The following is a 27,130-nucleotide window of genomic DNA, read 5'->3' as shown; positions in this document are numbered from 1 at the left end:
TGGTTATTACATATCCCCCGTGGCTAAATCCAAATATGCATTCTTTAAGGATAAGGGTGTTGCCACTGTAATTCCTCTTATCTGGTCAGGTGGATCATTTAGAGGAGGCGTGGAAAATCCAGGTAAGCGGTTCCAGCCTCAAAAACGGTTGACCTTTTGCATACCCCTTTGCGGATAATTATTTTTCCGAATGGGAGTTACCTTTACCGGTAGATTCTCATGTTTCACATGCCTAGTGAGGAATGCTACGTTGCCCATGCCCTCCAGGTCCTCCTTGAAGGAGGTTACACATTGCAAGGTGCAAATATATGTAAAATCCAAATTATTCCCTTGCTGGAGGGGCTTCCAGGCCGGCTATGGCCGTGTGCTGGGGAACCAGAGCCATGGAGCGCTGGGTAGGTAACTGGATCTCTGCACACTGACTCTCCAGCAGAGCAGGTGGATAGTGGCAAATTCTCAGAGACTTAGCCACGTTCATAATGAGACAGTCTTACATATAGCCTACTCCTTTCCAGAATCTCCTCGGCAGCAGTAGCGGCTCGCCGCTCCCTGTGGTTGCGCTCTTGGAAAGCGGACGCAGATTCCATTTGGAATGCTTTGCCTTTTACGGGATAGGTCCTGTTTGGCCCTCATCTGGACACAATTGTGGGCCCGCAGGCAGCAGCTACGTCTGCGTGTCTGCCATCGACTACAGTCCCATCGGGGTCTGGGGCTTCGTCTTTTCGGCCCTGTGAGGCCAGGGTAAGTCTAAATTATATCTTTCCAAGACAGTCAGTAGCCAGGAAATCTGCTCAACCATAAGAACAAGTTGGACTATAAGCCTTCAGCCTCACGGGACGGGCCTCCTCTCGGGGGACCCCAGAGTTGGAGGCCGGCTTCTCCAGTTCGCCCAGTGCTGGTGTCTGGCCTACCCAGCCACTGGGGTAAGAGAAGTATTTTCTTGAAGGTATGTCCTCTCCTCCCGGTAAACGCCTCCCAAACGGTATTTTGTTACAGTTCTTCTGTCAATTCAAGACAAGGCCCTGTAATTTTTGAGGGTGTTACACTCTATGCTCCAGGCTGGAGTTATAGTACCTATTCAGTTGCCCCAAAGGGGAACGAGGTATTACTCCATCCTCTTTCTGGTACAGAAACCCAATGGGTCTTACCTGGACATCCTCAACCTCGAATCCTTCAACAAATTCTTAAGGGTTCCTCGGTTCAGGAGGGGGACCCTGCATTCCATCATTCAATGGAGCCTGGGAATTTTGTGGTGTCGTTGGATATATTCAGGGTGACTACCTGAATGTCCCTATTTTCTTAGAACACCAGTGTTTTTCCTCAGGTTTGCAGTGGTCGATAAGCATTTCCAGTTTTACCAGAGTTATGGCAGCCCACCTGCGGATGCAGGGGGTCCGCTTGTTACCCAATCCGTGTTACCAGAGTCTCCAGAGATACTTCAGTGCCATCTGCAACGGACAATATCTGTGTTGCTACGTTAGGGCTGACTGTTAAACTGGAAATGGTCCTCTCTGATTCTTCACAGAGGATGCTCCATATCCCAACATCTGAGGATCTTTGTGATTGAGGAAAAGATCTCTGCATTACAGGCAAAGGTACGCAGTTGCCTGCAGAGTCACCGAATGTCTATTCACTTGGCAATGTGGTTCCAGGGTGTCGCTGTTCGACATGGTGGAGAGTACCCAGTATCACTCTGAACCTCTAGAAAAATTGATCCTCTCCGGATGGGATGGGTTGCCCCATAGGATAAAGTCAATAGTGCTTTCCCCGGTGGTTTGCCTCTCTCTGGCCTGGTGGCTGCGGAAGGCTCACCTAAACAAGGGGCATCCCCTTTGGGATTGCGGACACGGTCCTTCTGACGACGGATGCTAGTATCCGTGGCTGGGAAGCAGTGACGGGTCCACACTTGTTCCAGGGCAGGTGGACACCAGTAGGTTTTGCGCTGATTTACCATCAGGTATGGCATACTTTCTTTCAGTTGTGTCGCCCTACAGGCTATGCTCCTCGGGTATTCCGGATATCCAGAGTGTTGGCTTTCCTACAGGTGGGCTTAGATACCGGTCTTCGCCTTGCTTACCTGAAGGTGCAGGTTTCTGCCCTGTTGGTTTCATCGTAGGATTGCTATTCTTCCTGATGTCCGCACCTTTGTGCAGGGTGTACATTATATTCAGCATCCCTTTGTTCCATCTGTGGCTCCTTGGGATTAGGGCTCTCTGAGGACTGCCATTTGATCCACTGGGCTCAGTGGATTTCAAATGGCTTACGGCTAGGAATGTATTCCTTCTGGCCATTGATTTGGCCGGTAGGATCTCAGAATGGGGGGCTGTGTCATGTAGACCTCCCTTTTTCTCATCTTTCCTAGGAACTGGGCAGTGCTTCGCACTTGCCCTGGTTTGTTACCTACGGTGGTGTCTAGTTTCCACATCAATGAGGAAATTATAGTACCTGCCTTTACTTCCCCAGTCCTTTCTGCTGGTGAGGCCTCTTTGGATGTGGTACGGGCTCTCAGAATTTAAGTTGACCGTACCAGTCCGTTTAGGAAATCAGACTTTCGGTTTTGTCCTTTCTGGTTTCCATAAAAAGGGTTGGCCTGTCACTGCACTAACTTTGGCGGGATGGATTCACAGGTCTTCCTGTTCCATCCTCTATTAAAGCTCTTGCCCTAGGTCTGGGGGTCCTTCATGGGCAGCTCGACGTGGCGCTTCAGCGGTTATTGGCAGCCGCGTGGTCATCTGTCCATATTTTTGTAAGGTATTATGTTTTTGATACCTTCGCCTCTCAGGATGCTTCCTTCGGGCGGCGGATTCTCCTTACAGCACAGGAGCGTCCCCACCCTTAAAGGATACTGCTTTGGGACATCCCCAAGGTATCCTGTGGATACCCTATGGACCCTGCAGTAGAAAATATGAGATATGGTAAGAACTTACCCTTGTTATCTCTATTTCTACGAAGTCCATAGGGTTCCACAGGACTCCCGCCCTGTCGCACCTGTACTGCAGATGGGCTTTGATCTGGTCACCGGTTTCTCCGTCTCCTTCTGGTGAGAATGTGATTCTTGTGTGTTCCAGACTGTCTTCTCTCTCTTGTTTGCTCCTGGTCCGGCCTATGGCTTGTTACGAAACTGAGTGGCCTGAGGCTCGGGGGCGGGGTATAGGAGAGGGACCCCAGTGCATCCTGGAAGGCTGAAAATTTAACTCTGTGGTGCCTGGATGTCTGCCGCCATCGCCTATACCCAAGGTATCCTGTGGAACCCTATGGACTTCGTAGAAATAGAGATAACAAGGGTAAGTTCTTACCATATCTCATATTTTTCTCTTGTTTAATGATTCCTTCATCTTCTGGGAGAGTATTTCTTGAGTGTACTGTTATTCCTTCTCTTTCCTTGGGCTTGCTTACAAAATTGCCCGGGGGTGTGGTGTATGTGGAGGAGGCCTGGGAGCTAAAGCTTTAACTGTTTGGTGCCCGGATCTCTCCAACCACACACCCCCCATGGTATCCCTGTGGATCCTATGGACTTTGAAGCAATAGAGTTAACAAATGGAAGTCTACCAAAACTCTTAATTTTCTCTCTTCCACTCCAATGTCGTAGTTATTAATACATCTCAATGTTATACCTGCAGGATAAGTACTGCTATGCCCCCCCCCCCCAGACCCTCCCCCCCCACGAAAGTGTCAAAATGTTCCTCAGAGTCAGTCATGGAATGTAACCATTTTAAATGGTGGGTTCAATGTTAAGGTTATACTTACCAGAAAATCCGTCTCTGTTTACCTGGTCATCGTCACCCTAAGACTGAACCCATCATCTGGACTGTGCTGAGCTACAGAGAAATGATAAATGCATTACAATAAAGGAGAGCTGTCTGCCTTACATATACAGGAGTTACTGTGGGAATAATCAATGACAAATATGTACTCTTAAATGTGGGACAATGCAAAATACCTTTAATAAATTCATAATACATAAAATTCTTTTTTATTTTTCTTGTAAATATGACTTTAAAATGTTGGTTGTAAAGATGTTTTAAACAAAATATGCTACAATTTTTGGGGCTTGTGCTGGGTATATACTAGACTATATGTCGGCTGATCTGGCGGATCGGGCCTCCGTATTGTCGACATCAGCCAGTGTGTACCCACTATAGACCATCATGCAATGTCCAGCAGTTCATCGGGGTCGTTCCGTCAGCCTATGGAAAGAGCCCACCTGTGGTCAACCATGGATATCTCTAAAACCTGAACTGTTGGGTGCCTTGAGGACTGCGTTTGGAAACCTCTGATGTAGACACAATAATGTCAGCAAGTTCAACATGTCGTTATATCTGGAATGCCGACTTTCACAATGTCAGCACTGAAGAGGTCTACAGCTAATTTTAACCCTAAACCCTGACATTTTGTTTACATTTCAGTATGTCAGCATTTCATTTGCTGACATTTTTGCAGGTTGTTGACATTTTAACATTCAACATAATGGTGTCATCGGTTTGACTGTTGACCTAATGACCACATACCAGGACTCCAAAAAGGAGAATGGACCCTGCTTGTCAGAGCTTACATTGTAGAGAAAATACCCAGTACCCACATATGGGCATATGAACAGTTGGTTTCTTTAACATCACAGTTTTAGGAAGGTTTTAAATTAGCTATACACACAATAATTATACAGGACTTAATGTAACCACCTCACCAGTCTCTTCCCCACTCTGAGGGTAGGAGTCTGGTAGGATGTCCTTCCAAGCTTATCTAGAGACACAAAGGCACTCTCATTTCATGGCTGTCTGCAAGACAGTGGTCCTGCATCTCTGCCACTCTGCTTTTGATGGTCACGGCTTCACAAGACCAGGAGAGAGTCCAGGACAAAGGCAGTACTGTAGGTCCATGATGGATCTATCCTTTGGACCAGGGATGGCCAAGTTCAGTCCTCAAGAACCCTACATAAATATCCTCATCCTCCTGGTGCAATTCCACAGAAGCATCCTCGATTTCTACGTCAGCATGTTGACTTGTGCTGCTCATCCCCACATTTGCAGAGGGCACACAAATGGTGGAAGGAGGATCCTGTTCAAGTACAGTATTAGATAGGTCAGGCTCACACATGGCAACCGCGGATACACTTGGACTCTACTCAGGGATTTGTGATTTTTTTCGGAGCACACAGTTGGTTCCAGTGTCTTGCTCGTCTTAACAATTTTTTTATTTTTTTTGTACCTCTCCTACAAGCAGAAGGGCTTAAATCATCACTAGAACCACCAGTCATAAATAAAGGCCAAGACCTTATCCTTTCCATGCCACTTCGTGTAGTGAATGGCATATTGCCAATTTTTTGTTTCTCTAAAGCTAACTTAGCTTTGGATTTTTTTTTCCTTAACAGGGTAAAAGTCGATTTTTTTTTACATGGCCTGACTTAAGCCCTGGTGCATCTGTCTTCATAGATAACATTGACGGCCTTGCTCTCCTGTCATGTGACTGTCCTTCATACTCACTGCGGTTTTGCAGCAGTGTCACCAAGCAATTATAGCACAGCTAAGTTGCGGCTAACGCACACAGAAATTTTTCTTTTTTTTACACTGGGGGGCATATTTAATTCTGAGCGAAAAGTCCCGTACTCCGCATGCTGCACTTTTCGTCGGCATCGCTGGTTTTCCATGCGAAAAGTATTGCGCTCGTCCCCGCTTATCCCTGTATTCAATTAGAAATCGGTGAAAATGGGACCCGGTGAAACTGTAACATGCAAAAAGTAGTCAGATTTGGGTAAATCAGCCTGACACCCCCCAAAAGAAGCACTGATAAAGGGGATCACTATAGATACCCCCGAATAGCCCTGCTGAAGGTATTTGGGGTATTTAAATGATCAATAGCTGCTATTTGGCATCTTTGCAAAGTGGTTAAGAATAGCATTTAGCAGTTTTTATGGGGAGAAAATAAGTAGTCCCAGCAAATTTGTGGCACATGAAAATGGGTGCTAGCATATTTGAAAGTTGCTAAAGCAAATTTTTTTAAATCGTAAAAAAAAACACCTGCAGGCTTAAAAACACCTGGGCATACTTTGGGACCCCCCTGTAGTATTTCGCTAGTTTTTAAGTTTGTCTCTCAACTTTCGACTTTTTCGTCCCCAAAATGAAAGTACTTTTTTGGGGTGATCTAAAGTATTTTTAAACATTTTTGACGCAGTTTACCTTTGGGGGACTGTCCCAAGGGTGCAGGGGGGTTATCTGAAGTTTGCACCCCAAAACCCCAATTCTGCACTTTTTTTCGACTGCTATTCATACGTGAATCTTTTTTGCCTATTCCAATGCATTGACTTCCCGCACCGGCTCTGACCACCCTATAGAGAGATCTCTCTCTCCCACGTATACTAATACCTCCAATGACTTTATAACAATTGTACCCACTGTTTGGAACTTTATGGCATGGTGATGCAGGATTATCCATTTTAAGCTTTGACATCCTACAGGACACTAATACTCTAAGATACAAATTGGATTTGAGTAAGGGCCTTCTGGTAATGACATTGGGATACCACTATTTGATGTTTTTATATACCTATATTTTTTATGTAATTTTATAGATTTTTCACTATTATGCTGGGACCCATGCATTAATGTTATTTATTACGTAAATATTATAATAAATGGTATTACTTTCTTGTATTGTGTTTGCACTTCATAATATAGTCAACTCAGCGCAGTTCTTCTAAAAGTATTATATATTGCAGGTTGTAATTGTGGAACTGAAGAGTTGCTGACCCGACCTAAATGATATAGTGCTTCTCTAATCAGTGATAAGCGCCAACGGGCAATTGTGTTTGTGGTGATTATAAACTAGACTTTCGGCCAACGGGATGTGCCACAAGATGTCCAGGCCTGATTTATTCCTTCTGGCAGAGTTATTGGCATTGCCCTGACACAAGACACAAAACTGTTATATGGAAACAATGACATGCCATCCAGACTACAGCAAAACAAAATTTGTTATTTATTAACTGGGAATAATTGTGTGTGTAAAGCTGGGCATAGACTGATAATGCATCCGACCAGCAGGGAAGGGGAAAAGACCAGCTGGAGAGACCGCACGATAATCAAAGTGCCTTCATATACTACACGCTATATGGAGGTGATCTCCATTCACTAGTCTGGTGGATCAGACAGGTTTAATAACCAAACCAAATGGATCCAGACTGTCTTTGACCCGTTTTCAAGCTGTGAGCGGTTACAGTACAGATCCCTACACTAAATGATAATTGTTCACACCAGTCATACGATATCAGGTGTGCACCATTAACGTGCAGTATATGGCTAGCTTTACACTTTCATTTACATGTACACAATTTAATTTAATTGACTCAGCTTTATGTTGGCATTGCTACATTGTTACAGTAACACAATACAGACCTGTTTAATAAGGATACTTACAGTATAGAGTTGAGAAATTAGGGCCTGATTCAGACCCGGTCGCAAGCGCTGATCGCTCGCAACCGGGTCAATGGTGGCACAGAGCTCATGCGCACGACGGAGCCGGCTCTGTCGTGCGCATGTGCGAGACCCGGATAGCGATCCGTCGCTCCGGATCTCACACCAAAGGGGGCGTGCTGTCGATGTTGAGTGACAGCACGCCCCCTTTGGTGGGCGGGCCGGGGGGGTGGCTGCCCAGACGGAGGCGTTCCCATGAGAACGCCTACCGTTTGGGGGCGGCCCCACTGACATCACTGTTTGAGCCGAAAGCTCTCTGGGGCTTGCGGCCACGAGACCCTACCACAATGGTCTCGTCGCAAGCCCGATGGTCTTGACCATCGCGACCATCATCCTGGCCGCTCGCATTAGCTGTGGGTGGCAACCCACAGCAATGTGAGCGGCCAGGAGGCCGCTCCATAAAAAAAAAAAAAAAAAAAAAAAAGACGCCCTGATTCAGAGCAAGCGCCCTGTCAGGGCGTCCGGCTCTGAAACGGGGCCTTAGTTTTCAAATCAGTTACAGTAACAAATTAAAAATTTCAGAGATAAATCAACAATTTTAATGTCAAGTTAAACGGTAAACACATGAGAAGTACAAATTCACAGATTAGATTCCATATAAAACAAATAATTTAACATGTACAGTTGTGCCGATCTGAAAATTAGAACTTTATTGGATCCTATATGCAATGTACAGTTTTTAATATACATATTACCTGATGGCAAATCAGCAGAAAAACATGCCCACCCTCTAACTTAAGGCTTCGGCCACTTTTGCTTAGGCACAGTGCAGATTAGCTGTTGGCGAGAGCCACCCTGTGGGCTGAACAACCAATGACAGTTTGCAGCTTGCAGATGTTCAGTATGTTGCAGAGAGGAATGCATAACAGTGAAAGTCTTAGGCCTGCTACATACTTGCACAAAATTGTCCCGATTTGGCCAAATCAGAACGACAAATCGGACATATCGTGCAGTGTGCATGCCCGATTTGCGCGCTCTTGCGGTCGTGTGATATCATGTGATTGGCCGTGCAGCGCCAGACATAATACTGAAGGACGGAACAAGTAAACATTGCGTCGTTCATTAAATCGTGTAGGGTGTGTAATCATGCGATGTCCAGGGTGAAGGCAAATCGCCATGAACATCGGCACAATTGCCATTCGTTCAGGTGTGTACCTACCCTTAGGGGTATATTTACTAAAGTGCAGGTTTATAGAAGTGGAGTTGTTGCCCAAAGCAACCAATCAGATTCTACTCTTTTTTTTATCTAGTACCTTCTATAAGATAACAGCTAGAATCTGACTGGTTGCTATGGGCAACATCTCCACTTCTATAAACCTGAACTTCAGTAAATCTACCCCTTAGAGCCGGAGTAGAAACCTCTTAATGAATTTCCAGCCATCAAATTTAAAAGGTAAAATGGCTGCTAGTTCTGAGAGAGCCAAAGGAGCTTATAAGTAAGGCAAACACTCTTGTACAAGCTACAGCATATAATACACACCAATAACAGTTGTGTAGTGAAAACTGAATGTGTATCCCTAATAAGGTACACTGCAAGCTGATAAATATCTTTTCAAATTTATATATATATATATGCAAATAGGCGGGATCTATTACTTGAGAGCATACAAGAACACAGATGGATCAGACAAGATGGCTGCCTGTAACAAAACACACAAAACATTATAACAAATTACAGAAACTACAAAAAAATAAACACAGGAAGATTCAAAAACCCAAAGACTTAGAAGGCCACATTAATAATAAAACCAGTGTTATTATTGTGAAGCAATCTTTTTGTCATCTGTGTGGGTTTTCAAATGGCTGTTGAGATAGCTTTTTAGCACAAAACTTTTCCCGCATTCAGAGCAAGAAAACGTCCTCTCCCCAGTGTGAATCCTCTGGTGCGTCACTAGATACGAGCGGCTGGAAAAATATTTACCACATTCCCTGCAAAAAAACGGTTTCTCTCCAGTGTGGGTTCTCCGATGTGCGAGTAGGAGCAGCCTCCGTGCAAAGCACCTCCCGCATTCAGGGCAGGTGAACGGTTTCTCGCCCGTGTGGGTCCTCAGATGGGTACTGAGGTTCGAGTTCTGTGAGAAAGATTTGCCGCACTGCGGACACACAAAGGGCTTCTCTCCTGTGTGAATCCGCTGGTGCGTGGCGAGCTTAGAATTGCTGGAGAAAAATTTACCACAGTCAGAGCAAAAAAGTGGATTCTCTCCGGAGTGATTCCTCATGTGTGCCACTAGCTTGGCCCTGCTCTTAAAGTGTTTCCCACATTTAGGACACAAAAATGGTTTGTGCAGCTTGTGGCTTTTGTCAGGCCTCAAAGTACATGCCTTTTTCTGACACGTTTTACACCTATTCTCTCCTGCACCGTCTGCCTCTTGTACGATCTTCGACATGGGAGTGAATCGCTCACCGCACTCGGAACAAATATATTGTGTCTGTGTGTGATCTGTAAGTGTATTAATGTCCGTGCCTGTGAGCTTTCCTTCCTCACACGACATCGCTACTGTATCTGTGACGTCAGGAGATGCAGCCTGTGTATGGTCTGTGGGTGTACAAACGTCCGTGTCTGCGAGATTCCCTTCCTCGCGTGAGACCAATTCTACAGTAATGTCCCTCCTCTTTTTTATCGGCTTGTTAACAGTGCGTCTTTTTCTTTCATGGTTATTCCCAATATCTGGTGCAGGACAGGTGCTGAAAAATAAGTCAGGAGGATTTTCTGGAAGACATTTATCTGTTGGGAAGAATATATTTGGATTTAGACCTGGCACTGTAAAAAACTTACATTACATAGTGAATTATACATTGTTTTTAAGATGGATCTACTTTCCATAAGTGGCCTGATAAAACACTTTGGGCCCATTTTAGAGTTAGGAATAAGTGCAGCTAAAATATGATAATTTGCATTTGGACAAGCCATGCTGCAAAGTAAAGGATGAAATGGAATTTTATTTTCACACAAAGAAAATACTGGTGCCCTTTGCATGGGCAGCACTGAGGTCTTGAGGTAGAATCCCACAGAGGCCCTAACTGTGTGGTGTTTATATGTTATCCCTGTGCTCATGCGAGTTTCCCACAATCCAAAAACATGCTGGTAGGCGGATTGGATTCTGACAAAAAAGACGTAGTGTATATGTGTGTGTACATGTGGTAGGGAATATAGATTGTAAGATCCACTGTGGGCGAAGATGTATCAAGCCTTGGAGAGATAAAGCACCAACTAATCGTCTCCTGTCATTTTACAGGCAGTGCTTAAAAGGAGCTGATTGGTTGGTACTTTATCTCTATATGAAGGAGGTCCCCCAGATGTTGGGTGCGAGGGCTGAAGTGGTCTGCTGCTGCATGTAGAGAATATCAGTCCCTGCGTGTAGTCAGTGTGCATAGATTTGCGCACAACGGTGGCAGATGGCAGCAGGACCAGCTACAGAGGAGTCCCAGCTCCTGCCCTGCTCACTGGCCAGGGACAGCTGCCAGGAGGCGCTCTAGGAGCGGGGCGTACGTGGTGCAGCCCTGTGACGTCGCTGATGGTGATAGCAGATTTAATGAAAGGCATTCTACTCTTTATTTTCCCTTTGCATTTGGCAAGTGGAAATAGTGTGGACCTCGTATTATAGCATGCTATTATAGGAGTTTACTTATTTTCTGTGATGTTGCGAAGCCTGCCATTAACGCTCACTATTTAGCAGACTGCCATTGTTTTTATCTCTGTATCATACATTTTATTTCTTCTCCTAGGTGGGAGATGTATCAAACTTTAGAGAAAAATAAAGTGAAGAAGTTACCCAAAGCAACCAATCGGTGTCTGTCATTTCAAAGACTGTGCTAGATAAATAACAGATAGAAGCTGATTGGCTGCTTTGGGTAAGTTCTCCACTTTATGTGAATTGTGTTCACAGGTGATAATGCACTAACAAAAAACAATTTCTTGGGGATAAGCCCCAGTAGCGCACGCAGGGGGGGTTTCTGGGTACTGAATTTATAAAAATAACAAAAAACAAAAATGAAATAATCAGAATGTAGATTCAATTAAGTCACATTATTTGCAGATTTTACCCCTCAATGTTTAATTTAATTAAAAAAAATAAAAACACACAGGCTCAAAAGCCACACAAATATACAGGCTCATCTTTAACAAGGACTCTGTCCAAAAAACAAGGAACTTTTTTGGGGACATTGAGGAGTCGCATTACAAACAAAGCCTTAGCTACCTTGGATGTGTTACCTGCTGTGTTACCTGCTGGAGTCTACAATGTCCCTTCCCTCTCTTATCACAACTGGGGAAGGTCATCAGGGTGAGACAAGACAACCGGTAAGAGGTGGGAGACATTACAGCAAGGGGGAGATAGGGTGAGCGGTGCACCAAGGGTAAGTAATCATCGTTTGTCAACTTAACGCCTTGAACTCTACCAGAACAACATTATTAGTATTTTTTTTTGTGCAGTGGTTATAATATCACGGCTGTTTTAGTATGTTTCTATTTACTCATTTGAAGCCAATATGAAAATGTCTCCAATTGGCTTGGGTTATGAGTAGTTTTCCTGTGTTACAGACCAGAAATTTACTCTCTGTAATATTCACGCTCATTGTTATCTCTACTTTGGCATAGGGATCAATGATCCCAAGGGGTAAATTTACTAAGATGGGAGTTCTATTAAGAAGTGATGTTGCCCATAGCAACCAATCAGATTCCAGGTATTATCTTCTAGAAGGTGCTAGATAAAAGAGAAGTTGAATCTGATTGGTTACTATGGGCAACATCACTTCTTAAATAGAACTCTCATCTTAGTAAATTTACCCCCAAGAGCTGCTGCCTTTAATGTATTGTGCATGCAGTCAGTGCCCTATTACCGCATATATAATTGGTATAATCCTAACTGAAAACGTCCTGTGACCTCTCCTAAAACTGCTGATTCTTTGTCACAAATACCGTTTTTAATGCAATTTTATATTTATTATGCTTTGAGAATATAAAATGATTGTGATATAATCTATAACATAAAGTGCAGCTTGCTCTTTGGCCCACTGCAGTTTTGAGAGTCTCTGTACTGATTATTAGGGGACAGGAGAAATAGACCTTGTTATACTATTGTTTGTTTTTTTAAATATATTATTGTTAGGAAAACAGCATATTGTAATACAAATATATATATATATATATATATATATAAAGTTATCCTCAGCATAATGAAACAAATTGCAGAGAATCATCTCACAAAATATTTATATAGTTTGCAGTAAATAAATCTAGATATAGACTGCAGTTGCACACACAAAAAACAATCACATACATAGTTACATATACAGTTAGCAAACTGGTTACAGTTAGAGTGTAGATCAAAAGGGAGGGCCGTTATCAAGTACTTCCAAATTAAACCATGACGTAAGCTGGAAGCATCTCCGTAAGTGATGGGGATAAAGTATGAATATAAAGGCTTCCCTACATCAGAGATTGATTGCAGCAATCGTGCAATTTGCAATCGATTGTGTATGAAAATCTTTCCCTTTTTCAATCGATTGGGGCAATTCTGCAATCGATTGAACAAGGGAAAGATTTTTATACACAATCAATTGCACGATTGCTGCAATCAACCTCTGATGTATGGGGGCCTTAAGGCAACCAGGTGCCAAAAAAACTTTTCAGTAAGGTCTTCCTTATTGGTGGATGTCTCTGTCCAGTCCATTGTACATAGAAATATAATTCTAGGATGTAGTAATGTAAGAGTAGGTGGGTTAGATTCAATCCATTGTGAGAGAATGGTTTTTTTTTGCAGCTGCCGTCAATTTGGTCAGAAGTAGCTGATTTCCTTTTGTCAATCCCTGTGAGTGTGTGTTTGCAGATATGTTCCAGAAAACCCAATCTTTAGAGATCACAAAAATAATTTTTAGAACCTGTTTAATATAGCTATTAAGTTCACCCCAGAAAACCTGTACACGTGGACAATCTCACAGGCAATGCACAATATCAGCCTCAGGCACTGAACATTTATAACAGTTGGCATTAGGTGCATCACCAATAATGTATTTCAATTTGGGGGGGTGTTTTGATTTTGAGATGCATTTCTCTGTAAGAGACTGATCCCAATTGTTTATTCATTTTAAGACATGAAAGAGCAATGGGGATTTGCGGGAAGACCTCTTTCCATTTTGCTTAGTCCTGTAGTACTTGAGTCTAAGGCCCGCAATCAATTTGAGGCGAAAAGTCCAGATCTGCGATACTTTTTCGCCGATGACGTAATTTTCGCCTGTGTTGCTTTTACCCCGTATTCAATTTTAAAGACTTTCCGCCTAGGCGGAAAGTCAATGCAATGGACTAGGCGAAAAAGTTTCGCCTATGAATAGCAGGCGGAAAAAAAATGCAGAATTGGGGTTTTGGGGTGCTACATTGCGGGAACCCCCCTGCAGCCTTCAGACAGTCCCCCAAAGGTAATCTGTGTAAAAAAAAAAAAAAAGGACACCCCAAATAAATGACTTTGAAAAAGGGGGCGAAAAAAAAAAGTTGGGGTACAAAGTTAAAAACTAGCGAACTTGACTCTGGGGGGGTCCCCAAGTATGCCCCAAGTGTTTTTTGGATTGCAGGTGCTTGCGGAAGGTGGATTTTTCACAATTTTTTCAACTTCACTTTAGCAACTTTTAAATATGATGGCCCCCAGTTTCAAGTACCCCAAATTTGCTGGGATAACTTATTTTCAGGCAAAAAACCTTGTGGATACTATTCTGCACCACGTATAGAAAAACGCTATTTAGCAGCTATTGAGCCCGTTTAAAAACACCAAATACCTTCAGCAAGCCAAATTGGGGGGTACCATAGCTGACCCCCATGTCAGAGCATCTTTTGGGGGGTGTCAGGCTGATTTCCCCAAAACTGACAGTACTTTCCGCCTGATCAAGTTTCGCCGACCCGTTTTCACGTACTTTCAAATTGAATACGGGGATATGCGGCACGCGCGCGATACTTTTCCGCCTGCAAGACAGGCGAAAAGTCCGGGCCGCGAAAAAATATGGCGGCTCGGCTCAAATTGAATACGGGCCTAAATCAACAAGAGGTCGGGCACAAGAATATATAAAGGAAACAGAAAAAGGGCCCTGTAGTTTGCGACGCAGTGCACCATCCAGACCCCAGTTTAGGTCAGCTGTCAAAAATCAAAGCAACATGGTTTGAATGTAGCTCATTGAATGCAAATAAGGAAATAAAGGGAAATGGAGGGAAATTTCTCCTGCAGCTGAGAGCGAGTGAGAGGTTGGAGTGTTTGGTCATGTAAATATTGATAAAGATACAGAAGGCCACTGGTATGCCAGCGTTGGAATTGGGCTGAATTGCCAGGCTGGAAAGAAGGGTTACCCCATATGTTAAACTATTGTTGCTTGTACCAATCCTATGCCAAACCAATAAGGGAATTAATTATAAGACTTTGTTTTGTGAATATGTGGCAAGGGTGGGTAATGAGAGGCACAGTCGCTTTGACCCACAGGATTCAGGAAAAGCGCCAGTCACATAAGGACCATCATCTTCAATTATACATATATTCTACTCGTGTCCGCCACAGCTATAATAAATGCCCCACACAGTGTGGAATATATGGGATCAATTATGGCCTGTTACTAAATTTAACCATACCAGGTGAGCACAGTAGCTGGTCATTGCCCGACTGGAGATCATCCTCTGAACACAGCCAGTCCTAGCCAAAAAATAAAGAGTCATCATGAAATTCAATTAGAGACAAGAAAAGTAACGTTACATGTAACCCCGATCAGTGATGCCACGCATTTCATTTATGCAAGAGTCAGCCCGCTCAGTGATACCACTTATGCAAGAGTCAGGCCACTCAGTGATGCCACGCATTTCATTTATGCAAGAGTCAGGGTGTTAAGTGATGCCACGCATTTGATTTATGCAAGAGTCAGCCCGCTCAGTGATGCCACGCATTTCATTTATGCAAGAGTCAGCCCGCTCAGTGATGCCACTTATGCAAGAGTCAGGCCGCTCAGTGATGCCACTTATGCAAGAGTCAGGCCACTCAGGTATGCCACTTATGCAAGAGTCAGGCCGCTCAGGTATGCCACGCATTTCATTTATGCAAGAGTCAGGCCGCTCAGTGATGCCGCGCATTTCATTTATGCAAGAGTCAGGGTGCTAAGTGATGCCATACATTTCATTTATGCAAGAGTCAGGCCGCTCAGTGATGCCACTTATGCAAGAGTCAGCCCGCTCAGTGATGCCACTTATGCAAGAGTCAGCCCGCTCAGTGATGCCACTTATGCAAGAGTCAGCCCGCTCAGTGATGCCACTTATGCAAGAGTCAGGCCGCTCAGTGATGCCACGCATTTCATTTATGCAAGAGTCAGGCCGCTCAGTGATGCCACGCATTTCATTTATGCAAGAGTCAGGGTGCTAAGTGATGCCACACATTTCATTTATGCAAGAGTCAGGCCGCTCAGTGATGCCACGCATTTTCATTTATGCAAGAGTCAGGCCGCTCAGTGATGCCACGCATTTTCATTTATGCAAGAGTCAGGCCGCTCAGTGATGCCACGCATTTTCATTTATGCAAGAGTCAGGCCGCTCAGTGATGCCACGCATTTTCATTTATGCAAGAGTGAGGCTGCTCAGTGATGCCACACATTTCATTTATGCAAGAGTCAGGCTGCTCAGTGATGCCACGCATTTTCATTTATTCAAGAGCGAAGCCGCTCAGTGATGCCACACATTTAATTTATGCAAGAGTCAGGCCGCTCAGTGGTACCACGCATTTTAATTTATGCATGAGTCAGGCCGCTCAGTGATGCCACGCATTTCATTTATGCATGAGTCAGGCCGTTTAGTGATGCCACGCATTTCATTTACAAAAGATGCCACACATTTCAATTATGCAAGAGCGAGTCCACTCAGTGATGCGACACATTTAATTTGCGCAAGTTAGGCCGCTCAGTGATGCCATGCATTTCATTTACGCAAGAAAACCACAAAAAAATGTATTAATTGCTATATATAAGAAAGTCTATACCAGAAATTCACTATATTATAGTTGACTATTTCATGTGATTTTATTTTATTAGGCTGTTTATGGACTGTTTTAAATTAAACTGCATTGGACCGATTTCGACATGATCTAATTTTACATGTATGCATGTGCGCCTCATTGCATAGAGTACTTGTTTATTAAAAGTACATGTACTGTAAATCTTTGAAGCGTTCTACACCACCCTAAACCTCTTATAGGGAACTATATCTACACTCCATGTTGTTTTAATGTTTGATACAAAATTTACATGCATTTTTTTTTTATTTTTACTTCTCAATACAAGCATTGGGGATACACATCATCCTGCCATTCACATTTATTTATGCAGGTTTTTATCTCGGTATTTGTATATATATTAATTGTATTTTGGGTCCTAAGGCAGCGAGAGGCACAGGTGTATAGATCAAGGAACATCCAGGCTGATTTTCTCCTTTTTTATACTAAGGATTTACAAATTCTTAAAAGCCAACCAGAACTGAAGACGGCCATTGTATGTGAAAAAGGGTGGTAAACTAACGGAAAAAAAACAAAACAAAAATTTGACTGTGACCATGTTGTTGGACGACGGTGATACCAACTAAATACGGCCAGGATATCAACATTTGAAAAATATTATATAAAATGCAAAGTAAAACAATCAACAATGATGCAGTACACATAGATAGACCATCATGTAACAATATGGGAATTAACTGGTAAAGGATGGCTCATTTCCAACAGTAGCGGCCCAGGAACTCTGCTCTGACCGGCTTCTAAACGTAAAGGTGTAAATAATTGTGTCACATGCATGTTTTCATGATAACCTAACAGTTTAACTCAGTGCACTGCAAGCATTCTTACTATTTTGAAAGGTGTTCAGGGGTTTGTCAGAGGTCCATTGAGCAGCACCTGAGGTTTGACCCTGCATAACGTCAAAGCAATGACATTTGTTGCGTATAGTTACATCTTATAGAAGTTGCGCGTTTCGCATTTACGAGGACTAATCAATAATGAATGGCTCTTCATCTAAACATGGTTTTCACCAATAACATGATAGTTATAAAGACTCTTAGGCTCACCTCTCCCGTCAGCAGGTGAATGATCTTGGTGGTGAGTTCTAGGATCCTCTGGTCATTGCGACTCTCATGTATCGGTGAGTGAGGTGGAGCCTCCATGTTGGGGCTCTGGGACCTGCTCTGTCCTTTTAAAACATGTGGGCTGTTGCTGGGTGTCACCTCCTCTCTGGGCCTCTTTACCATTATGTATTCCTAAAGATTGAGAGATGTCAATGTGTTAAAAAAAAAAACTACACTTGGAGTATAGATGATTTCAGCCAGTGCCACCCAGCTTCTCCACATAATACTTGCTGCAGCCACTAGCCACATCTTAGCTACCTTGTATACTATATATACACATTAAGCTAGTACTCCCTGACTTTCAGAGGATTCAGAAACAACTGCTCCCTCTGATGTCTGACCTCACCTGTCTGACTGCCCTGCTCTTCTGGTTTTAACCTTGTGTTCACCTCTATAACTATCATCCTCCCTTCATGTGACCACAAAAGCACCAGTTCTATAACATGTTGGAGACTTACCACAAGACTATTCTACTGTGTCATCGCCACACAATGCTTCTGATTTAGGAAGCTGAATGCCTGGCAGACCAAACTGTTGCTGGGGAATAATATAGTTTGATTAGGGCAAAGTTTTGCCCTAACTAATGATTTTTTAAATGTGTAGCTTAACGTTTGCCATAAAGTGGTTTTAAATTAAAAAAATTATGAGATATGGTAAGAACTTACCCTTGTTATTTCTATTTCTACGAAGTTCATAGGGTTCCACAGGATACCTTGGGGTATAGGTGATGACGTCAGGCATCGGGCACCATAGAGTTAAGTTTTCAGCCTCCCAGGATGCACTAGGGTCCCCCTCCTATACCCCGCCCCCGAGCCAAGGCATCTCAGTTACGTACCAAGCCATAGGCCGGAGGAAGAGAGAGAAAAAAGATCTGGACACACACAAGAATCACATTCTCACCAGAGGGAGACGGAAAAACCGGTGACCAGAGCAAAGCCCATCTGCAGCACAGGTGCGACAGGGCGGGAGTCCTGTGGAACCCTATGGACTTCGTAGAAATAGAGATAACAAGGGTAAGTTCTTACCATATCTCATATTTTCTACTTCAGGGTCCATAGGATATCCACAGGATACCTTGGGGATGTCCCAAAGCAGTATCCTTTAAGGGTGGGGACGCTCCTGTGCTGAAAGGAGAATCCGCCGCCCGAAGGAAGCATCCTGAGAGGCAAAGGTGTCAAACGCATAATACCTCACAAAGGTATGGACAGAGGACCACGTGGCCGCCTTGCAGATCTGGACTGCAGAGGCACCACGTCGAGCTGCCCACGAAGGACCCACAGACCTAGTGGAATGAGCCTTCACAGAAGGAGGAACCGGCAGGCCTTCATGAAGATAAGCTTCTGAAATTGCCATACGGATCCAGGCTGCCAAAGTTTGCTTTGAAGCAGGCCAACCCTTTTTACGGAAGCCATAGAGGACAAACAAGGCGTCCGACTTCCTAAACAAAAAAGTGCGGTCAACATAAGTCCTTAAGGCCCACACAACATCCAAAGTGGCCTCACCCACTGAAAGGCCAGGTGAGTTAAAAGCCGGTACAACTATTTCCTCGTTAACATGAAACTGGGAAACAACTTTGGGAAGAAATTCAGGACGAGTGCGTAGCACTGCCCTGTTCCCATGAAAAATCAAGAAAGGGGGTCTACAAGAGAGAGCCCCTAAATCAGAAACCCGTCTGGCCGAAGCTATGGCCAGAAGGAAAACAGTCTTAGCTGTTAGCCATTTAAGATCCACTGAGCCCAGTGGTTCAAACGGCGGTCCTTGGAGAGCCCTCAGGACCACAGCCAAGTCCCAAGGCGCCACAGGTGGAACAAACGGCGGCTGAATTCGCAGAACGCCTTGCATAAAGGTGCGCCCATCAGGGATTGTAGCAATCCTAAGATGAAACCAGACAGACAGGGCAGAAACACCTTCAAAGAAGCAAGGCGAAGCCCATGGTCTAGTCCCGCTTGTAGGAAGGCTAGTACTCTAGACAGACGAAAATCCCGCGGTGCATAACCTCTCGGTCGACATCACTGGAAGAACGTATGCCACACGCGATGGTATATTCTCGCGGAAGACGGTTTCCGAGCTCTTAGCATGGTTCGCACTACAGAGCTGGAAAATCCCCTGGACCTCAACATGGCCGTCTCAACAGCCACGCCGTCAAAGACAGCCGAGTCAGGTCCGGGTGAAGACAAGGACCCTGTGACAGAAGGTCCGTTCGTAGCGGCAACCGCAGAGGACTGTCCATGGACAGACCCTGAAGGTCTGAGAACCAGTGCCGTCTGGGCCATGCGGGAGCTATCAACAGGAGCATCCCTCCTTCCTGTTTGAATTTCCGGATTACCCGCGGAAGAAGGGCAAACGAAGGAAACAGATAAGCGAACTGGAACGTCCACCGGACAGAGAGAGCATCCACCAGAGACGCCTCTTTGTCTCTTGTGCGAGACCCGTACACCGGCAACTTGTTGTTGTGCCGGGACGCCATGAGGTCGATCTCTAGAAGACCCCACCTGTTCACCAGCAGTTGAAAAACGTCCGGGTGCAGGGACCATTCCCCCGGATGAACGTCCTGGCGACTTAGAAAGTCCGCCTCCCAATTTAGCACTCCCAGGATGAAGACCGCTGATATGGCCGGAAGATTGCGCTCCGCCCATACCAGGATCCGGGACACCTCCACGAGAGCCACCCGACTTCGGGTTCCTCCTTGCCAATTTATGTAGGCCACGGTGGTAGCGTTGTCCGACTGGACCTGCACCGGGTGACCTTGGAGAACCCGATGTGCCTGCTGGAGAGCATTGAAAACCGCTCGGAGTTCCAAGATGTTTATTGGAAGCTCTGTTTCTGCCCGAGTCCACCTGCCCTGGAACAAGTGTGGACCTGAGACTGCTCCCCAGCCCCGAAGACTGGCGTCCGTTGTTAACAGGACCCAATTCGCCACCCAGAACGGACGACCCTTGTTGAGATGGGTCGTCTGCAACCACCAGGCTAGGGACAAGCAAACCTCCAGAGTGAGTACCATCGTCTGGGACTTTAGACTCTGAGGCAGTCCATTCCATTTGGACAGGATCAGGTGCTGCAGAGGTCTGGAGAGAAACTGGGCATATTCCACCATGTCGATTACCGACACCATGGAGCCCAGCAACCCCATCGCCGAGTGCAGAGACACCCGGCGGCTCTGTAGACAACTGTGCACCCTCAACTGCAAGGCAGAGATCTTTCCCCCGTCAAATATCCTTTGCTGTCCGGAGTCCAATAAGGCTCTGAGGTGCAGAATCCGCTGAAACGGGATCAGGGTGGACTTCTGCCAGTTTATTAACCAGCCGTGCCGTTGCAGTACCGCAATGGTCAGGTCCAAGTGGCGTAGAAGGAGTTCCGGAGATCCTGCCACTAAGAGAAGGTCGCCCAAGTACGGCAACATGCGGACTCCCTGCAGCCGCAGGGAAGCCGCCATGACCGCCATCACCTTGGTGAAAACACGTGGTGCTGTCGCCAGGCCAAAAGGTAACGCCCAGAACTGAAAGTGGCCGCTGCGGATTGCAAACCTGAGGAACTGCTGATGGCTCGAAAGAATATGAACATGCAGGTAAGCGTCCTGTATGTCCAATGACACCATGTAGTCCCCAGGTTCCAGCACCAGAATGATGGACTGTAGGGTCTCCATCCGAAACTTCAGCACCCGCAAAGACCTGTTGAGAGCTTTGAGGTTGAGTATCGGACGAAACGACCCATTGGGTTTCTGCACCAAAAAAAGATTTGAATAGAAACCCTGGCCCCTCTGGGAGAATGGAACAGGCACTGTAACTCCAGCCTGGAGCATAGTGTGCAAGACCTTCCGCAGCTCCGCGGCTTTGTTCGGTCTGATGGTAGACCCGTGGTGAAGAATCGAGACGGGGGTCTGTGCCGGAAGGAGAGGGCATACCCGTGTGAGACCACCTCGAGAACCCAAGTGTCTGTCGTGGTGACCGACCAACACCGGGCGAACTGCAGCAGGCGGCCTCCCACCTTGGTGTCCCCCAAAGGGAGGCCCGGACCGTCAGGCCGCAGGCTTGTCATCTGGCTTAGGGGGCAGACGTCTGGTACTCCAGGCCTGCTTCCGGGGCTTGGCCGATTTTTTGGGGCCAGCCTATCGGGGAAAGGACTGTGCTTTAGGCCTACCCTGGGCCCTATAAGGCCGACGTACCTGAACCGGAAGGAACTGCAGCAGACGGGAGACATGCCGATTTGGCTGCCGCCAGCGTGGCTACAATTTTGTCCAGGTCCGGACCAAAGAGAACTTCTCCGTTAAAAGGCAACGCTTCCAAACCCTTTTTGGAATCAGCGTCCGCCTTCCAAGATCGCAACCACAAGGTGCGACGAGCAGCTACAGCTGCCAAAGAAATTCGAGACGCCAGGGTACTAATATCCAAGGCCGCTTCGTTGATATAAGTGGCCGAATCCCGGAGATTTCCGATCAACTCCGTCTGTTCAGCCAAACAGTCGGATTCAAAGGACGCCTCCAACGTATCCGCCCAGCGCTCCATAGCTATGGCAACCCAGCAAATGGCCATAGCTGGCCGCGCTCCCCCCCCTCAAGGGAATAAACGGACTTCAGGCAGATCTCCACCTTGCGGTCCGTAGCATCCTTAAGGGAGGACATGGATGGCATGGGTAAAGTGGCACTACGGACGAGGCGTACCACATGAGAATCCACCTGTGGAGGGGATTCCCACTTAGAAAAATAATTATCCGCGAATGGATAAGCCACCGCCAAACGCCTCTGCGGCTGGTATCGTTTGCCAGGCAGTTTCCACGCCTCCTCTAAATGGTCCACCAACTGACCCGAAAGAGGAAAGACTGTGGCGTCACCCTTAACATCCTTAAAAAAAGCATATTTGGATTTAGACGCTGGAGGAACTGCGTCCTCAATCACCAAAGCTGTGCGGACTACCCGAATAAGTCCAGGAATATATACCTTGGACCTAGCGTCCGCCTCCTTAGTACGGAGAGGTTCCTGGTCGGAAAGATCCAGAATCTCCCCATCATCAGACGTCACTTCGTCATCCTCATAAGGAGTAGACAGAGACGCCACCGGCCGCAACACAGACTCCCCTTGTAACACCTCCGACAAGTGCTGTACAGAACTAGTCAGGGAATTAACCCACGCCGGCTCCTGAGAGATCGGGAGAGGGGAAATAGGGAGACTGCGGGGTACCACCAATTGCCTCGGGAAACCCTGCATGGGTGACGACACCACTGATTGCTGGGACAATCCCATCTGCGAGAACGTGGGCTGCGGAGCTAACTGGCCCACCAAGGTTGTAAGCGCCTGAGCGAAACAAACCCAGGGCGTCTCCTGTACCGGTGCTGTGACCGTAATTGGCCGCGCCAATAAAAAACACTGCCGGCATAGGCCCTCCGCGCTACCCTCCCCCTCCGCTATAGGTACTTTACACGTAGTACACTGAAGCTGGAAAGGAAAGTCACTCTCAGACATAATGGTGGAAAGTATGTGACCCCTCTCACCAATACTTTTAGTATAGCGAGAGACCACCCTGCAGCACCGCACCGCAAGGGCTTTAGCAGAAAGAGCAGGGACAGTGATAAGGCTGACAGTTAGAAAGTAAAAGTACAGGCAGCAGCGCTAGCACAGTCACATACAATGCAAAGAAAATCAATTCCTGCACTAACAGCGCTGATAAATCAACTACACGGACACAGCGCTGCATACACAGACCTGACCACAGCGGAGGAGAGGTATGCGGGGGGACCCAGACCACGATGCCTCCGATCATAGGCTTCCAGCAGCGTTCACCAAGCGTTGGGAGAGATGGCCATCGAGGAGCATAGAGGAGGCTGTCCTGGGGGAGGAGCGCTGCCACAGGGCCAGTCGGCGTGTGCAGAGAGGGCTGTGTGCAGCGGGGGAGGCGCCGGCTGGGAGACAGGGAAGGCTCCCCTGGTATGCATTTAACCCCTGGGACGCCGCAGCGCTACCGGTCTGCCGCGGTCCTGCTGTCCCAGGGGGGTAGGTTAGTACCTGGCTCCACGCTGCAGCCAGTCCCCAGGGAGCCCCCTGCCTGGGGACTCTGGACCATGTATCAGCGGGGACCCACCGCGGGACCCCGCTGCTTACCTGCTGACCCCCTTAAATCCGGCCATGGTCCTAAACATCTGGGGTCACCGCTAGCTGTGACCCCAGATGCCTACCAGCATCCCCGGATCGGTACCGGTGTTCTGGTACCGGCGGCGGTGTAGGGAAGACAGCATGGACGTCAGGACTGACTGTCCATGCTGTACTTCCAGATGTGCAGCCACAGCTGCATAGAAGAAAACTTCAGGGGCTCTTCATGGCCCCCCTCTAACAGGTGCAACCGACTCCGGACGGGCACCAAACTAAACTGAGATGCCTTTGCTCGGGGGCGGGGAATAGGAGTGCATCCTGGGAGGCTGAAAACTTAACTCTATGGTGCCCGATGCCTGACGTCATCACCTATACCCCAAGGTATCCTGTGGATATCCTATGGACCCTGAAGTAGAAAGAAAAAAAAAAAAACAGGCTTACATTCTTCATAACCTACTAATTGGCAAAACAAAAATACTCCCTTATAATATGGTCAATGGGGCAAATATTTCATTAATGCATATTGTAGTTCTACCTGGGTAATAAGTGGTAACGGGATGTAGTTTATATCCTGGCGGTCGGGATACTGGTGCTCAGAATACCGGCACCGGAATCCCGACGCCAGTCAGAATCCCGACACCAGCATCGTGACTGTAAGTACTGGGGTTAGGCATTAGGGGGAGGATTAGGCTGCGGGGAGGGAAACTTAGGTTTAGGGGTAGGGTTAGCGTTAGTAATCTTACCGGCAGATGTCGGCTATGTAACCCAGTCGGGATGCCGGCATCGGGATTCTGACCACCGGGATCCCGAACCAAACTCGTGGTATCATATTGTAATCACATGCAGAATGACAGAGTTACGACACAGCAAAATATACAAAGCACATGTTCAAGTAGGTTGACCTAAGTGCATGTCACTGTGTACTATTAGTAAACAATTCTGTAATGGATAAAATAGCATTTGTCTAACAAATGTATTAATGGACGTAAATGGTAGTAAATGTAAAGGTCACTGAGCCCTGCAGCAACAACGCTTAGGGAAGACTGCTCCCAGTACAGCCACTGGTGCCCCAGGATTCACAGTCACACAGGTAATACATCTCATGCACTGTGTAACTCAGACGGATACACAGGCTTATAGGGCCCATACACCTAAACGACCAGCATAAGATCAGATGAATGATACGTTTTCCCTACGATTCTTCCACAGCTCCCTGGCAGTCCTGGCAGCATGTTTGTTGTTTTTCTAGTACAGGATCAGTCGTAAGATCGATCCTTTGTCTCACAGGCTCATCAGGGAAACATCATTGAAATGCCACACGATGGATCGCATGAACAAAATAAACGGCACGATCCTCATACGGATACGACGGGCAAGATGTGCTTCACATATGATCAGAAGACACAATTGTACGAACAGCGGGAGCGCGCATCGGATCATAAGTTACTGAAAAAAAAAGACATGATTTTCACAAGATCCATCTTATGATTGCTTGAAAATCGTGTAATCATCCAGAAATTGTGCAGGTGTATGGGGGCTATTACAACAACAGCCAACTGCGTGCGGTATCAACACTGCGTCCACCTAATGAATGTTTTAACTAGGGATGTGCAGGCTCGGATAGGTTCGAGTTTGCACGCCCAGTTCGGATTTTTCCCTCCAAAAAAACGGAACTCAGAAAGAGGCTAAACGTCATCTTGCATGGACAATCATCATCATTCCTGGACAAATGTCCAGGTAAAATAAAAAAAAACACTTGGGGCTATATTTACAAGGTGACAGGTATGTCCTCAAACTTGAAAGCAGCACTTATACTAATAGCCCTGATCTATGACAGTAGTTTAGAGGTCACCCCATGTCACCCGCAGCCTCACCTCTCCAGACATCAGGTAGATGATCTCCAAGATGAGATTGAGGATCCTCTCAGCCAGTTGGTTTTTCATCATCAACTAGACCAACGGAAGGGGCTCCAGTCCTCGTGGCGACTTTCACAGTTCTATAGCTGCAAACTGTATTTTTAAATACATCAATATAAATGTAAAGGCCACATACTTCATGTATGATTTAGGGCCTGATTCAGCAAGGATCGCTATTGCGATTACGCATGCATTGCGTTCTGCGCATGCATCGCAGTGCGCAAACCAGCCACTGCAATTGGGACTGCGATCGCAGTAACTACGCAGACCCATGGCAGAGTGATTGACAGGAAGTACCGTTTTGGGGTGGTGACGGGTGGGTGGTCGGGGAAACGCAGGCGTGCCAGTGCATTTGATCGCCGCTGGAGGGGCGTGCATAAATTAGGCACTGCAATGCCATACGTAGCGCGGGCTTTCACTGCGTGAGCTTAGGTTGGCAGTTTCTGAGTAAGGTCAGAGCTTGTGCAAGTGTGCATGACGCTGCGATGTTACTCGATATTACAGATGGTGTTGCAGTCTTGCTAAGTATTACGGATGTAAGGTAAAGTGGGTGTACTTAAGTTAGGCTGCGTATGGCATTGCGATTGCAATCATTAGCATATCTTCGCAGTTAGACTGCGTGTATAATCGCTATGCTTGCTGAATCAGGCCCTTAGTCATTCCTGGCTAATAAAAATCAGAACTTCAGCAAGTTAAACTCTTTATTACTCCATAAGATGGTAAAACAGTCTAGCAAGGTATTTGCCAATGAAACCTTCCAGCGGGAAATACACCATAATGATTGACTCCATACATGGTAATCAGACTAGCCTTTCGCTAACCTACATCACATCCCAATTATACCAAGTTTCTGATTCGCCAAGTTTGGGCATAGTTGGCACAATGATACAACAAAACGTCACTTTCTGAAATACATGTAACATTATTTTAATATATTTAAGCAATACAGTTTTGCAGATCTGGGTCAGGCATTGCTACATATGCCCACCTATAGGATGCAAAACTTTTATATACACCTAAATATTACTGAGTACTACAAAGTAATTGTGCAATAGATGATCATGATGACCCCATGCTTATGACTGCAGCCCACAAGTTAGAAATCCCCTGTTCTAGTCTGTATGATCATTAGCAAGCAGGGGTAGGCAACCTGTAAGGGTCCAGCTGTTGTGGAACTATAAGTCCCAGCATGCCTTTCCATCAAAAGTTGCCTAAGCCTGTTGTAAAATCTATATCAATAATGCAATGTGAGAGATCTCAGACACACCTGACTAGCAGCAGGAGCAGGTCCTCCTTATCCAGAGCAATGTGTTACTGTTACTGCTCTGTGTATTGGATTGGGTCCTTCCAGGCTAACGCGCAAAGGATGCTGGGACTTGTAGTTTATCTACATATCGGCCGGCTCGAGGTGTGCGTATGGTTTGGGTGAGTTTACAGGCAGAAAAGACAGGAGGAGCTCAGTCACCACTTCAAATTACCATCTTAATAACAACAATGAATACGGGACGACACATACACTCTTGGTCTCCGGATTTTAAGCCAA

General features: G+C 46.0%; 1 protein-coding gene across 1 annotated transcript; it reads right to left on the bottom strand.

Moving 5' to 3' along the window:
* Positions 1 to 8,015: 8,015 nt before the first annotated feature.
* Positions 8,016 to 27,130, bottom strand: LOC148473250 (gastrula zinc finger protein XlCGF66.1-like). The gene is made up of 5 exons (XM_088459901.1): positions 26,855 to 27,130; positions 25,546 to 25,680; positions 17,536 to 17,724; positions 15,073 to 15,133; positions 8,016 to 10,191 (listed from the first exon to the last, which is right to left on the bottom strand). The coding sequence occupies exons 2-5, from the start codon at positions 25,615 to 25,617 to the stop codon at positions 9,224 to 9,226; spliced, it is 1,290 nt and encodes a 429-aa protein (XP_088316027.1). The 5' UTR covers positions 25,618 to 25,680; positions 26,855 to 27,130; the 3' UTR covers positions 8,016 to 9,223.

The sequence above is a fragment of the Taudactylus pleione genome, unplaced genomic scaffold (genome assembly GCF_031769625.1).
Source record: "Taudactylus pleione unplaced genomic scaffold, aTauple2 ptg000946l, whole genome shotgun sequence".
Classification (NCBI taxonomy): Eukaryota; Metazoa; Chordata; class Amphibia; order Anura; family Myobatrachidae; genus Taudactylus; species Taudactylus pleione.
Note: the sequence above shows the minus strand (reverse complement) of the source record. Positions and strands in the feature narration are given on the sequence as shown.